Source organism: Capsicum annuum, chromosome 7 (genome assembly GCF_002878395.1).
Source record: "Capsicum annuum cultivar UCD-10X-F1 chromosome 7, UCD10Xv1.1, whole genome shotgun sequence".
In the NCBI taxonomy this organism is placed as follows: Eukaryota; Viridiplantae; Streptophyta; class Magnoliopsida; order Solanales; family Solanaceae; genus Capsicum; species Capsicum annuum.
The window spans coordinates 220,739,573-220,756,769 of NC_061117.1; the positions used below are offsets into that span (position 1 = coordinate 220,739,573).

The following is a 17,197-nucleotide window of genomic DNA, read 5'->3' on the forward strand; positions in this document are numbered from 1 at the left end:
GTAAAAAAAATTATCTTAGCTTTTTGCTAAAGTCACTTTGCATTGGCACTCATGCATGTCTTGACATTGTGCGATCCTAGGAAAAAGACATCATTATTTAAACAAAAAATAGATAAAGTCTAGTCTTTTGTTTGGTCTATTTCACATCGATAAGTCATTTAAGTACGCACAAAGTCAACAAGAACAAGATGCATAGGATCTTGGTATATGTTTTTTCGCGGCGAAATTAGAAATTTCGTTGAAGATATTTAAAATTTATACACACACATATATATATATATATGCAGTACAAGTCATTGAAGGATGTTTAATTGAGGACGTTCAAAATTTATACATATGTGCAATACAAATTATTGAAGAGTGTTTAATTAATATTTTACTGAGGGCGTTTAAAATTTATACATATGTGCAATACGAATCATTGAAGGGTGTTTAATTAATATTTTACTAAGGAAGTTCAAATTTATACACATGTGCAATACAAATCATTGAAGGGTGTTTAATTAATATTTTATTAAGGGCGTTCAAAATTTTTACATATGTGAAATACAAATCATTGAAGGGTGTTTAATTAATCATCGTTCAATGTGGGTCAATCGTTGCTCTTTGTGCTCCTGGTCTCCACTGAACTAGAGGTTATAAACAAGGATATAAGGTTATTTTTTCTATTCAAATTATAATTGGACGTAAAGATTGTTCCCTCGTAATTATTAAACTCTCATATCTCCATGAAGCGCTAAAACTTGAGCAGTTTCTTGAAAACTCGCTTTGAAAATTGAATATGAAACTTTGAATATTGAGAAATGCAGCTTGTTATTCCCAACAAGATGACTCGGTAACAGATAGCTTACCTAGAACCTCTAAGATATAAGTCAATGATTGTACCACAATCAGACTTTAACGAAAAGTCAACAACATATCCAGTGAAATCTTACAAAGTGGGAAAGTGGGATCTAGGAAATGTAGAGTATACGCAAACCTTACCCCTACACCTTCACGAGGTATAGAAAGGCTAAAAAGGAAAAACTATAGCGAAGAAAACATGACAACTAATAAGAAAACAGTGACAGCATACATGCAAGGAATAGTAACATCAACAAGCCTTAATAAGAAGTCATGAAAATGAATCTGCATCTATTCAGAAGAGAAACTTGCCATAATGGAGTATAATATAGTTGTGTCTTGGTAAAGGACTTCTACACAAGCTAAGCATATGTATACAAACACAACTGTCACTATTTTTTTTGTATGAAACAAGTGAACTAAAAAAAGTTCATAAGTATTATAACCAACTCTATAAATTAAAATTTTCTGTTGCTTTACATTTGATATTCTTCACCTTGTAAGCAAAAGAAGCTAAATCTACAAGGAAAAAATAGATGAATTTCATCTATCTTTTCCAGTTCCAATTGCCTCGAGCCATGAGACCACTTGATCAATCAAGGGCCTCTGTCGTGGATCTTGCATTATACATCGACAAGCTATACTTAACACCTCCAAGAGCTGCTTCTCGTAACTTGTATCCCATATGGACGTATCGAATATTTCCTCCACCATGTTCTCAGATTTCAGTTGAAAAACCCATGACACCAAGTCCCTGCAACTTTTTCCCCTGCATACTTCCACGGGACGTTTGCCTGTCAGAAGCTCAAGAAGAACAACGCCAAAGCTGTAAACATCGCCCCTAAAAGTAGCGGTTAATGTTTGACTATATTCGGGAGGAATGTATCCCAAGGTTCCAACCAGATCTGTTGTGACATGAGTATCATAGGGACGCAGTAGCCTTGATAGTCCAAAATCAGCTAGATGAGCTTCAAATCTCTCGTCCAAAAGGATGTTGCTGGTTTTAATGTCGCGATGAACTATATTTGGTTCCTTATGTAAATAGGCTAATCCACGAGCTGCTCCTTGTGCAATCTTTAACCTCACGTCCCACGTTAATGAGTTTCCATCAACCCTTTCGTGTAGCCAATAGTCCAAGCTTCCATTTTCCATGTAAGAATATATCAGCAATCTATCACTCCCGTGCTGACAGTAACCTTGAAGAGATACAAGGTTTTTGTGCTGAGCTCTTGAGAGCGCTTCCACTTCCGCTTGGAATTCACGCTCCATCTGCCCACAATCCCCAGAAAGCCTCTTGATCGCGGTCTTCATGCCATTAGGAAGTTCCGCCTTGTAAACAAGACCAAATCCTCCACATCCAACAATGTTCGACTGGTTGAAGTTGTTCGTAGATTTAAGCAAGTCCGCAACTGTCAGTTCCTTGCAATCCGAATTCTGGAAAAGTACCAACTTAGAAGGAACAAAAGTATCAGACGATCGGGGTGGTCTGCTGAAATCTTCCTCGAAGTCCCCAATTTGATGGCCGGCATCTCTTCTAGGCACTTTAAGCACGACTATCGCAAGAAGAAGTGAAATTCCTATTGCTATGCCGATAGTAATTCCAATAATTCCACTTCGGCCAAGCCTTCTACTATTAGAAGCAGAAGGACTAGCCGGTTGGAGGCCCAAATTGCTGACAGCACAAGGAGAAATAATTTTTCCACAAAGTCCAGGATTACCCTCAAAGCTCGAATTGGGAAAGCTGAAGAACTGACCACCAGTTGGAATGGCTCCCTGCAAGTGATTATTAGCTACACTGAATTTTGAAAGGAATGTGAGCTTATTGAATGAGTCAGGAATTGATCCATGGAGATCATTACAGGAAAGGTCCAAAATTTCCAGGTTCGCCATATTTGAAATCGAGCTAGGTATCGTCCCAGTAATGTTGTTTTTACTAAGATCCAATACATGAAGCTGTTTCAGATGACCAATTTCGGGCCAGATTGTCCCATTCAGTCTGTTATTACTCAAGTATATGGACGGAGGGAAGCTCGAAGCCTGATTGTACTGCAAACCACTACCACTTTGATTCCTCTTGACAAACAACGGAATACCAGTGGGAGAATTCAGACTAGATGCATAGCTGTGTGGGGAAATGAGGCTCTTTAGATCAGTTAAATTTTTCGGGATTTCACCTGTGAGTGAATTATTTGAGAAATCCAAGTAAAACAATTTTTCCATTTCACCAATCCAACAGGGAATATTGCCATCCAAATGATTCCATGACAGGTCAAGCACTTGCAATTTCCTGCAATTGTACAACCATGTCGGAATTTGCCCATTCAAACCGCAGTTACCCAATGCAAATATCATCAGGTTCTCAAACCCGGTGACATTATTTGTAATCTCTTCACCATGGAAGTTCCTGGTGAGAATAAGAGTTGAAAGATTTCTACAGCGCTGCAGAACAGATAAAGCTCCAGACAAATCCGAAAGGGTATTATTCGACAACGAGAGGAACACAAGGGATGAAAGGTTTGCATAGTTCTCAGGAATTGGCCCGGTAAATCCGTTTTTGGCAAGACTCAAGATTTTCAACTCTTGACAACTAGAGAGCGACACCGGGAGGCTACCTATGAAATGGTTAGTTGCAAGGTCAAGAGTGCACAGACTTGTCAACCTAGTAAAATCAAGATCAACAGGACCAGACAAAGAGTTGTTCCTAAGATCAAGTACCCTAAGCACAGAAAGATATGAAATCGTAGACGGTAATGGTCCAGAAAATCTATTTGAATATGCAACTAGCTGCTCTAACTGTGTCAAATTGCCAAACACATTAGGAAGCAAACCATAAAAGCGATTTCCAGCTAAAATTAAGGATTTCAGTTTGGAAAGCTTACTAAGCTGTGGGCTTAGCTGGCCTGAGAAATTATTGGTACAGAGTGAAAGTTGCTCCAAAGATGTCATTGAATACAACGAATCCGGAAGGTGACCCCCGAGATTATTGGAATCCACATGTAGCTGCTGGAGAGATGAACTGCAATTTTCCAAGCCACTAAGATCACCAGTGAGATGATTAAGTGATATATCCAGGACCTTAATCTTCTTGGAAGAGCTGCAAATTTCAAACTTGAAGCTACCATTAAAGGAATTGTTGCTTACATTCAATGCAACAAGGTTAGGGAATTCACCAAACTCAATGAAATTCCCAGTGAACAAATTGCTAGATATATTGAGAGAGTGGATTGTTTCCAACCCATTAAAAACCCTCAACACAGGTCCAAGCAACCTATTATGACTCAAATCAAGAACTTCCAATTGCTTCAATTTGGAGAAGTCTAAAGACAATCCACCCTCCAAGTGATTGCGCGATAAATCGAGCAATTTCAACTGATCCAATTTCTCCAAGGACTGTGAAACCACACCCCTCAACCCTTTTCTTGACAAATTTAGCATGATCACTCTACTTTCAGCAGAACCATTGCCATTGCCACAGACAACCCCATCCCATTTACAGCAATTGGGCTCATGAGACCAAGCTGATAGAATAACCCCATCTGTTAAATTGCCAGCAATTTCCTTCAATGCCAACAAATCATATGGATGACAGTCTTGAACTGGGGTTTCAAGACTCAAAGATGTACAAAAAAGATAAGCCAAGAATACCCAACTCAGAAAACTCATTGGCATAAAATCCCAAATCACCATTGATGAAAACATACAACAATATATATGTAACCGCTCAAAATCCAGACTCCAACACCATGTAAGCACAATTTTCACAGCTCCAAACAAAGAAAGTTTCCACCTTTACGCATATTCAAGAAAGTCCCTTGGAACTTAAGCAAATTAGCACCAAGAAACAACCTTTCTCAGATCCCCTAACACCAAAATCAAATCAGATCCCAAAACTGAAAAATCAAGATTACTTAAACGGTAGCAGCAAGGCAACTTCAAAACACAAATCCCAAAAAACACCTCAAAAACCTCAAAGGGAAAAAAAGCCTACCAACTACTTGTAATTAAAGCAAGAACCCTTTACCCCAAACCAGAAATAAACAAATAAATAAATAAATGAAGAAAACAAAGAACCAACCAAGAAAAAAGGAAAAAAGGTAAGATTTTTCAACACACCATCACTTGTAAAAGAAGCAAGAACCCCACTTTCCACTGTAAACAAGGTGCCTCAATGTTAATTAATTTCAAGAAACAAACACAAAGAGAGAGCGAGAGAAAGAGACAGAATCTAATAAAGAAAAAAGATGGTACAAGTACAGTAAGTTATATACTGAAATGGAAGTGTGAAGCAAATGTTATTTAAGCTGATAAAGATTGAGAACTCAAATCAAATAAATAGTTTTTAGATTTGACAAAATAAAAAGCAACACGTAACATTAAATCTTTCGTTGTCCGCAAGATTGTAGAATGATTTTTAAATTAATCAAAGTAAAAAAAGCATCCTAATACATTAAAATTCTTGTTAGGTATAGGATATCAAAACTATTTTAAATTAAATAAAGTAAAAAAAATCTCAAATTACTTATTCTAAAATTGAAATGGCACAACTATTAAGAAAATAATGACTGGTAATATAACTTTATTATTTTGTCCCTATTAATTATGTCATGTTGTTAGTTTTAATATTGATGGAGTTATTATATGGTTGATACCAAGTCATTTTTTGTATGAATAATTAGAATTATAGAATTACCAAAGTCTTTATAACATTTTTTAAGATTTGATATTTCAATGCTAGTAATAATGAGTAATCAATTACGGAGAAAAAAAATTGTTTTAATTAATAAAAAAAATAAATAAAATGAAAAATTAATTTAAAAAATTTTAAACGAATAATTTAAAACGGGCAAGTATTAAAGCTTTCGTCACAACGAGGTCGATAACAATCTTTAGATTAGACAAAGTAGAAGTCTTTTTTTAGGCTTATGGGCGTTGTCAATCAAGAAAATAACAAAAAGGGGTGTGTGTGTGACTGTGTGTTTTAAGGACAAAAGAAACTGGTGTAAAGAGTGATTTGAAAGTGGTGACAACATAGAGCTGACTTTCCCTTAAGGTACGTAGACGCATTTGGTCTTTGCCAAAAATTTCACAGTTTCTCATTCACAAAGTCTGACTTTGCTGTTCCAACACAACCCCATTATTTGTCTTTATCTTCTATGGACACACACAGTGACACACACTTGCTTACCACATTAATTTGGTTCTTAACAGGACTTGAAATCTCTTTCTCCATTCCCACGCGCAGTACTGCTCGTGCATGACACTCAACCTCTTTTTTAGTCGAGCGTCTGCCGGAAATAATTTCTCAACCTCATACAAGGGATCACATTGATATGTTGTCGTTTAAGTTATTGCGAGATCACAACAAGTATGTTACTCCCTCCGTTTCATAATAAATAAATTGTTGGATTTTGGCACACATATTAAGAAAAAAAATATTAAAGACATAAATTTAACACAACTTTTCATTTTTACCCCAAAAAAAAGGAAAAAGATGACCTTGTAATACCTTTTCAAAAGTTAATTGGTTGTCAAATCATAAGAGCAAATTTGGAAAAAAATTCAATGATTTACGTATTTTGAAACACCAATAAATACCCCAAAAATTTACTTATTCCGAAACAGAGGGAGTATTGTTTACTGTATTGATGGTAAAGTTTTTATTAATTTTTTTGGTCGATGACGACCAATGAAAAACAAACACTCTACCTCGTACAAATTAGGAATAAGGTCTGCATATACCACACCATCCTTAGACCTCATTTGTGGAATCACACTGATATATTGTTTAAGATGTCTGTAGGAAAGATTTGAGGGAGATTGAGCATGGAGCTGATTGAGTCGTGCCTAATCAAGCTTCTACTACGAAGACACCAAGGGCTAGAGATAACTAATTTCGAGATTAATTGTACTATGAGTTTATCCCATATTCGATTGTGATAAAATACATGGGATAACTCCTCCCAAGATCAGCTATTGATTATAGTATTATTTTTATCCTATCTTGAGGATGAGATAAATGATCTCGGAATTACTTGTTTCTAACCAAACAAGGCCTAAGTTAATAATTGAGTTATACATAAATTGGAAAAGGACTTCGATTGAGATTGATTGTTGATAAGTGATATGTCATGGAATTTCATGATACAGTCTAAACTCAAGTTTAATTGGTTATAATCTAAAAGAACAGTGACTTTACGTGATACTCCTATAAAGATGAAGTTTAAATACTAATTATCTCATAGTTGTTGAAGAATCAATGTGGTGAGCAAAATTATGTCTATTCAAAAAAATAGTACCAATTATTACCTTTTTAATTGTCTTTCACTCAAATACAACAAGCTTTGTGGGGAAAAAACATGTATCCCACGTGTTAGCTAGATGAAAATACAAAAATAGAATGAAATTTAAACATCTCACTAACATAAATGATGGAATTCATAGATGGGCTTTTAATAAGATTCCAAAAAAGGAATAACATATGATTATTCAGCACACTTTATAAACATTTTGGATGGAATACCTAAGCAGTAAGCACCGCACTTAAGTTGACAATAAGTGTAATTATGATACCTAAATTGAGCATTGAACATAGCCACATAATTTAGATAGCTAAATTGAGCATTGATCACAATATATTAGCCACATAATTTAGATACCTACATTGGGCATTTATAATATTAATGTCTCAATGAAGCATGCATAACTTGGAGAAATAACACACAAGGTGAGTCTTAATTACTGATAGCTAGTGTGTGAAAAGTCAAAAATGGCTTTGTTCAGCCTATTAGTGATATTATTCGCTTTGGGCCTAAATTCGTACGATTTTAAAATGTATCACTAGAGTAAAAGGTGTTATTTCCAACATTTTCAGGCACAAGAATTTGTATATATATATACAACAATAATTTCAACACAAGTTCAAGTCTTAGACAAGAACACTTATGAAGTTCCTTAACACCTTCAACACAAGATTATGAATAATCTATCCAAGAAGTATGTTAATTTTCAGAAATGAGATGAAACAAAATTTTTAAGGTCAAGTCCCCCGGCTTCACGGAGTGTCCTTAAGTAAATAATTTCCCTCACAAGTATCCGAGGTTGCGGAATTTTTCTCCCAGGATAAGATGATCAAACAAACCAACTGTAGCTGTACCTCAAACAATTGAAATCTCTTCGAACTCACTCAACGATTTGATTGATCACACAAAATGTTTTGAAGTCAAGAAGAGTTTGTATATTCAAAAAAAAATTTCGTACCTAAACCTGTGGATAAAAGCAGGTTTATATAGCCATCAGATGCCTCCTCTGAAAGGTGGCTTTCGCTTCTGCATTGTATTTCGAAACAGTGTTTCTGCCGCTATATGCATGCATATAAATGGAGGATTAAAACACAGAAAAAATTATTGCACTTTTCCCTTTGGCATTTTCGTATTAAATTTTATCTCATCAATCGATCATTTTCCGAATCCAACAAGCCGAGACGACTACGACGGCGCAAGGCACCACCTTGTTCTTGTCTCACTATCCATGTGGAGTAAGTGTTTCTTATTATAAACACTTCAAAGTTTCCTTCTCCCACCAATGTGGGAGAATTAGTGAATTTTTCTTTAAAAGAGTACACTTTTCATTTTAGTGTCTCTCTTTCCCTCCACTATTTTTCCTCCATTTTTCATTCACACTTTTCATACCTAACAAAAGGTCTGTTTACATATCAACAAGGTTAACATAGGAGTGACTCTGATACCATTTGTAATAGTCTATCTCACTAGTAATATTGTCCACTCTGAGCCTAGAATCATACGACTTTAAAACGCATCACTAGAGTGAAAGGTCTGTTTACTTACATATCCAGCATCTCTTCCGTGTTTTGCCGATGTTGGACAATTTATCCTAAACTGGGTGTTACAGGCACCACTATATCCATCCTCGCCCTTCATTTACTCTCTCTTTGTCCACCACCATTATCCATCATTCGTCTTCATTTTCTCTTTTCCTAGCACACCTCTACTAAATATTTGACTAGCAATGGAACTATGTCAAATTTTCACTGCTTGTGGCCTCTTTAAAATTCATCATTACACTCATAAATATAATATTTTTTCTCGTTTGTAAGCAATTATGAAATTATTGATTATGAAAATGCATATTTACTAGAGAGAAGGAGAAGGCAACGACGACGAGGGGGCAAAGTTCTAAAAAAGCTATAAGAGAAAGAGAAGTGTTATAGTGTACATAAGGAAGAAGAAAACCAATTCACGGATAATAGTAGGAAGAAGAAAACTGAGAAAGAAAAAGGTAGGGGGAGAATTTGAGGAAGGATAATGTCAAGCACGACAAGTGACAACTAAGGCGTATATTTAGTTTGCATATGTGTCGCGGGGAGGGGGGAAGAAGACAAATGATGGAAGTCTAAGAATGAGGATAACATCGGAAGAGGGGTTTTGGAAAGTGAATAACTAAGGGGTGGAGGGTTGCAGCGAGGGACAACCATGGAAGAAGATCAACCAGGAGAGAGAGGGGGCAGGAAAAAAAGGTAATGCAGGAGGATTGATAGATAAGGAAAAGGACCTTCTTATTTTAGTTAGAATCAAAAGTCACATGACCTTCTTCTATTCGATAAGTTTTTCATGTTATTATGTGCACGAATTTCATATGTTTATTTACTGATTAGTCATGAGACACTCAGTAGGCACATTATGAGCTGAGTTCAGGTGATCTAATAGGTATAAAACTCAATTTCGGTCTTTATGTTACTATTGTTGCCAATCCAATAACGAGGGTGGAGGTGGGTTGCAAGTTGCAACAATAACGACCGTGAAAAAAGACCAACCAGGGTAGGAGGAAAGGGGCCTGGGGAGACGGGCGTCGCATTTGAGAACACTCTGCGACTTTTTTACTCAAAAACCCTTATCTTATATTAGTTAGAATCAAATGTCACATGATCTTCTTTTTATTCGATAATTAATTTGTCAGGTTATTATGCGTGTATGAAACGTCATATGACGTTCTTTTATTCAATACTTAATTTGTCAGGTTATTATGCATGAATTTCATGCGCTTATTTTTTGATCGAATCATTCATGAAGTGAGTTCAGGTGATCAAATAGGTACAAGACTCAATTTAGATGTTTAAGTGACTATTGTCACCGATTCAAAGTAAATATCCACAAGCCCATCTTTTCATGAAAAGTTTCACTTTTTTCAGAATTTTTCTTTTCACTTTATTAGAACATTAGAATTTGATCATGAATTTAGAAAACAGCCAAAATCCTGCTTTCATCTTTAAATTTTGTTATGTTCATAAAATAACCTTATTTAACTTATATATTTATATTTCACGTTTAAATCATTTTTTTATTTTACAAAATACATTTAAATTCTGAACATTTATTGCAAAAATTATGTCCAACACAACCCCAAATTTTAAAATCTCAAATATAGTGATTTTTTTTTATTTCGCTAATTTGAGTCCAATAGTTTTATCCCCACCCCCACCCCGCCTTTTTTCTTTTGTCTTCTCTTCTAAAAATAGCATCATATCATCAATATGCCTATAGATAGTCAATAAATTGATAAAAATCACGTACGTACCTTTACCACTCAACAGGGGCGGCTCAACCCTTTCGGAGAAAAGGTGGCCGCCTAAAGCTTCAAAATTTGGGGGACCTCATTCTTTTTAGTAATAATAAGTTACAAATTTTAAGAAATATATTAAATATTATTTATAGAAAAAACGAAATCTTTTATTCAAAAATTTTAGGAGTTTGATATAGTAAAAACTTTTTAATGCATGGACTATATTATTAATTAAAAAAGAATTATTAAATACGGTCAACAACAACAACAAACCCAATATATTCTCATAAAGTGAAGTTTGGAGAAAATAAAATGTACACAATCCATACCGTTATTTTTATTTTATTTTTACCTTAAACCACAGATTAACTTGAGCCGCTCCAGTCACTCAACTATCAGTTGGTCCTATATATAGGTTTACTAGAAGGAGCTTGATGCACACTGGACTTTAGAAACGTGACATACATTCATTAAATGCTGAAGTTGCCAATATTGAATAGAAAAGCAGTTTAATGGATGTACGTTATCATTTTCTCCTTTTCTACTATCTTAAATCATAAAGTGTCACTATTTTCTCAACAAAATTGTCGTAGTACGTACGTGATGCAATAACAAATTAAAGAATAAGAAAACATTATAATAAGACCAATATATACAACATCACTCACACACACGTATATATATATATATATATATATATATATAAAGGAAAAAATGGTCAGCAAACACAATATTACAGCTCAAAAGAAAGAATGGACAGTTGTGGAGTCAAAGCTGTGGACTGGCAAAGTTAATGAAGTTAGCTAGGTTGGATTTTGGCTAATATTTTTTTTCTTTCTTATAATTTTTATTAAATGTAACTTAATTATTTTCTATTTTATAGTATATACATCTTCAAGAAGTTTCTTCTAATTAAGTTTGCACGGTATCGTTAATAAGATAAACATCGATCGCAGGTATTAAATTTCTTTTTCGTACGTGTGTTTGCTAGGGAAAAAGATATTTTTTAAATTATCATTATGTATAATTAGATTTTGGACAAAACATGATAAGGATGGAGCGGGTGGTGGAGGTGGGAGCGGGGGTAGTGTGATATATTAACTGGGAGGGAGACAATAAAAATGAAATATTATTTATGAAACTTGTTTTTCTTTTTTTCATTCGAAAAGTCATTATTTTATTTTAAAAACCATCGAAAAACATTTTCTTCCCTGCAAAACACATGCACCCATAATATGATTTTTGAGGAAATGTGAACGTTACTTACTCCAATATTTAGAAATACAAATTACTCCCTTTGTTTTTAATTATTTATCATAATTATTAAAAATAGATACTTTTAATATTTGTTATTTTACAAAATTTAGGTATGGTTAGTTGTTTTTTTCACTTTTATCCTTGATAATAAATATGGAGAGATATTTATATAGTTAAAGAAAGAGAAGCATGGATAATAAATAAGGATAATTTAGTTAAATTATCTACTCGTTACTTTCATCCCATTTTAATTAGACACATTTCATTTTACACGGTGATTAAGAAATCATAAATTGAATGTTGAATTTTACTCGTTTATCCTTTATCTATTAATCATATTAATGATATTCATTGGGCATAGGAATATACATTGAGATTATAAGTATTCACATTTAATGTATACAATTAATGTAGGGGTAAAATAATAAAAAAATATTAATTACTTCATTTGTTCGATTTTACTTGTCACTTTTTGAATTGATACATCTATTAAAAAATAATTAATAACATGAATATTTACCATAATATTTCTATTAAATGATGTTTACATTGTATCTTGAAATTAATTTTTTTTTAAAATAATGTTAAGGATAAAATAGAAAAAAAGAAGTTGTCTTTTTTTATATGTTAAAAATGACAAGTAAAAGTAAAAGTTGGAATTAGTGACAAATAAAAGCGAACTGATCAATTAATATAAAATATTATTTTTGGTAAAATAACCAAACAAAATGAGATAAAGGGAGTAATGCTTTTCTTAAAGAGTGTATAATTTTAAAAGGTGATAAATAAATAAAAATAAAAAAAGTAATTAAAAAAATATTTAAATTAATTTTTTTTAAAAGTATTCTTAGCTTTTAAGCCTTTTTTTTTTAATTAGGAGGAGCATTAATTGGAGGTCAAAGAAAAAAGAGAAAAAACTGGAAATAGCCGGTGGCATAGAGCGGCTTGGTAGGCGGAAGTCACGGGAAATGGCAAGTATTGGGTCAACTACCATAGCCCAATTGCTATACGTGTCAAAGTGGGAACCCACCAAACCCACTCACTACCATGCCACTTAGGGACCCTTTGGTTGAGAAATTAGTTATCAGAAAATTAGTTATTCCATATTTAAGAAGTGATAAATAAATATAACACTATAATTTCAAAATAATATATATACTAATATGAGTTATTTTATATATTTTATTTGAACCAAATATAAGATAAATTTATTTTTAAATTAATTTTAAAATTAGTAAACTCTTATCCTTTCTACCATACGATTTTTTATTTTCTTCGCTTTTTGGCTTAATATATCTCCATAAGTTAACTACATAAAAAGTATATCTCATTTCGCTATATACATTAGTCTCAATAGAAACATGTATGAGATTTTAAAGTTTTTGAGATTAATCCGTATAGTTAACAAAAATGACATTTTAAATCATTAATGTGCCTATTTAAGGAGTATTTAACTTCACTTTACTCTTTCAGTTTTTCAATGTTCATGTTCGAAAAATTCATATTGTCCACATCAAAAGCTTCTTCTCTTCATCTTCTTTGATGTGCCATTAACTATATTTTATATAACTTCATCTTCATTAGCTATGTTTTATATAACTCCAACACTCCCTTCCCTTCCCCCTCAAATTGAAGGGGGAAGCACGAAAATCCAATTTGCTCAATAGATGATTGTGAGAGGTACCCGAAAGTGGCTTAGTGAAGAGATTGTCCATCTGTGATGAAGAAGGAAGAAAGGACAGAGAAATCAAGCCATAAAGATATTGTTGTCGGACAAAGTGACAATCTAAGTCAACATGCTTTGTCCGCTCATGAAAGATAATTTTTAGCGATATGAGTGGCATCATGACTATCTAAATGGAGAGAAATATGTAAAGAGGGTGAAAAGGTGAGGCCTGAAAGAAGACGGACAAATCATGTTAATTCGGCAACAATACGACACATAGATTTGTATTCTGACTCGGTGGAGAAAAGCGAAAAAGATGGTTGTTGTTTTTTTTTCAAGAAATGGGACTCCCACCAAGGCTGATGTAGAAACCACTCACTGAGCATAGAGAATTAGGGCAAGTAACACAATTGGAGTCGCAAAAAGCCAATAAAGTAAGCGAAAGGGAGGAATTGAGAAAATTCCCCAAACCTAGATTTGAGAGAAGATAATGTAGGACATGGTGAGCAGCTAAAGAATGTAGTTGTTGGGGTTGTTGCATATATTGACTGAGGTGTTGTACGGAGAAAGTAATATTTGATCGTGTATGGATAGTAAAATTCAATTGTCCAATCAAGCGACGATATACTGTGGGATCAACAAGAGGACAACCCATATCAACCCGAAGTTTTTTGAGTGGGATCTAAAGGTGAAGATGTAGGTTTGAGCTGAAGACATTGATATTCATTGAGTAGTTTTAAAATGAATTTTCATTGATTGAGTATCAGACCATGAGGCTCATGGATAACTTCAATACCCAAAAATTAATGTAAATCCCCTAAGCCTTTGATCTTAAACTCTAAATCCCAAAATAGTTTGAGGATATCTAATTCTGCTTTGTTATTCCCTGTGAGTAAGATATTGTCGACATAGGCAACTAAAATGGAAATAGAATCACCACTACACTAATAAAATAAAGAGTAATCATGTAATAAATGGGTAAAACCTTTGAACTTGAGAGCTGCTGTTAATTGTGCATACCACTGTCTCAAGGCTTATTTTAAGTCATAAAGAGACTTCTTTAAATGACAAACTTGAGCAGGATCAGTGACTTTTAGACCTCCTGAAAATTGCATATAGACCCCCTCGTCTAATTCGTTATACGAAGAAATGCGTTGTTGACGTCTAATTGAAATAAACCCCATCTTTGTTTAATAGCAATGGCGAGCACACAACGTATGATAGGGATCTCAACAATAGGATTAAAAGTCTCTGTAAAATCAGCTTTTTCTTTTTGTATATCACTACGAACAATCAGCCTTGCCTTGAGTCTCTCAACAGGGTATAAAATGACTTGGGAAAAAGAAGTGGGTTCTTGAATGTTGGATAGGAAAGTGATGTAATCTTTATTAGATCGTGATAATGCAAAAAAAGTAAAAGGAGAAACTGATGTAGGACAAGAGAAACAAGTATCAGACACATTAGAAAGAACAACACTATTACAAATAAAATCTTCAAGTATGCAGAAGTTTTAACAGACCTTGTAGATCTACTCAAAACAGTGGTACTGGAAATAAAATTAGGAGGAATTAGTGCATCATCCTCATGAATTTGAGGATCAGGATGGCAATGTGTGGAGGTGAAGGAATATATGTACTAAATGATAGATCATCCTCCACCGAGGTAGGGGAATCAAAATGAAAAATAGATACAGTGAACATAATAGTGGCAAAAGGATACACACTTTCATGAAACTTAACATTTCTGAAAACAAAGCACTTTTGAGATTTTAGACTTAACAATTTATAACCTTTCTTTCCCAAAGGGTATCCAAGAGAAACACGACTCAGCTCTAGGTGCTAATTTAGATCTTTTTGGGGAGAGAGTGAAAACATAAACAAGACAACCAAAACTTCTTAAATGAAAATAGGTAGGAGGGTGTGTTTTGAAAGAGAAAATTTTAGTAGGGAATTTGTTGATCAAATAAGTTGCGGTCATGATTGGTGTAGAAGGTGAGATTGAAAAAGTAAAGCCCTGCAAACCTCCAATAAGTGTTTATATTTTCTTTCAACTATATCATTTTGTTGTGGTATTGTGACACACGAAATTTGATGAATGATGCCTTGGGAAGATAAAAATTTAAAAATTTTAGAACTAGAACCCAATTCTCAAGCATTATCGGATCTAATGATTTCAACTTTCTTGTTGAATTGTCTCTCTATTATAGCAAGAAAAGACTTAAGAATAGTGAAAGCATTGCTTTTGGTAGATAACAAAAAAATTCAAGTGCCCCCACTAAAATCATCCACTATGGTTAAGAAATACTTATAACCATCATAAGTAGGGGTTTGATAAGGACCCAAGTGTCAATATGAATCAAATTAAAAATTTATTTACTATTGATCTCACTAGTAGGAAAAGAAAATTTATGTTGTCTTGCCAAAGGACAAAATGAACACGAAATAAAAAATTTGGAACAAATAAAAACTGAAACTTCATTGATGTGTTGAATATCTGAAAGGGGCATATGACCCAATCTTACATGCCATAATTTGCTCTCAACATCATTAATCGAAATACAAGATAGACTGGATGTAACATCTTTGATGGAATTGAAACTAAAACTAGACTTTCTAAAAGAAGTGACTGCTGGGACTGTTGGAGATTTGTTCTTCAGAAAATAAAGATCATTTTTTCTTTCACCGAGGAGCGTTGGGATCTTCATTGAAGGGCCCTACATGAAACAATGGGAAGAAGTAAAGAAAATTATGTTAGAAAGCTATGTATTGGGTTCGAAATCGAGAGGGCGTCATGCGGAAGCTTTTAGTTTGCAAATCATAAGACGATAAATCAGACGATACATGAAAAATTAAACTAAAAATATATTATTGGATATGGTTTGGCCAAACGGCCTACATATTAAAAATAAAATTGAAAATCCTAAAACTTATTGGGAGAAATCTCCCCTAAACATAAAGACTCTTTAAAGACTACATTGTGGATGCTATTGTGTTATGGTATGAGAAGGGGGTCTTTTATTTATAGATGTCCAAAACCTTTCCTCCAAGAAAGAGGTTGTCCAAATATAAAAAAGAACTATATTTTTTTCTTTTAGGAAAAGTAAAAGTAATTATGGTAACTTTTATTTTCCTTCTAAGAAAAATAAAACTTAAATATAGTAAGAAAATCAGGGCAAAAATCCTAACAAATCTCCTCTTTTTGGCTTGATTTTCTTTACTTGATCCGTCTTCTCGTCATATCACGTGCATGAACTTCGTTCTTGATATAATCTTCATAACTGCTGCTTGCCATGGTTAAAAATATGGTTTAAAATATCATGGTTAAAAATTGATTTAAAAGTAATATTTTATTTTTATTTTTAAAAATGCAGGAGCAGGAGTGTTGAAAATATAGTTGAAACTTGTTCTCCACATGTAGTTCGACAAAAATCTTCATTATGATCCAAATTGTTGCAGTTTGATTTTGAAACCGCTTTGAACCTGTTTATTCTCGTATCACCACACCATTGGACCATTGAACCGTAAGTTTTGATACCACTTGTTGGGTTCGAAATCAAGAGGATTTCATGCGGAAACTTTTAGTTTGCAAACCATAAGACGATAAATCAGACGACACATGAAAAATTAAACTAAAAATATATTATTGGATATTGTTTGGCCAAACGGCCTACATATTAAAAATAAAATTGAAAATCTTAAAACTTATTGGGAGAAATCTCTCCCTAAACATAAAGACTCTTTAAAGACTATATTGTGGATGCTACTGTGTTGTGGTATGAGAAGGGGGTCTTCTATTTATAGATGTCCAAAACCTTTCCTCCAAGAAAGAGGTTAGCCAAATATGAAAAAGAACTAT

General features: G+C 33.7%; 1 protein-coding gene across 1 annotated transcript; it reads right to left on the reverse strand.

The window, feature by feature from the left end:
* Positions 1-1,117: 1,117 nt before the first annotated feature.
* Positions 1,118-5,168, reverse strand: LOC107878646 (phytosulfokine receptor 2). The gene has a single exon (XM_016725713.2). The coding sequence runs from the start codon at positions 4,540-4,542 to the stop codon at positions 1,387-1,389; it is 3,156 nt and encodes a 1,051-aa protein (XP_016581199.2). The 5' UTR covers positions 4,543-5,168; the 3' UTR covers positions 1,118-1,386.
* Between the last annotated feature and the right edge of the window lie 12,029 nt (positions 5,169-17,197).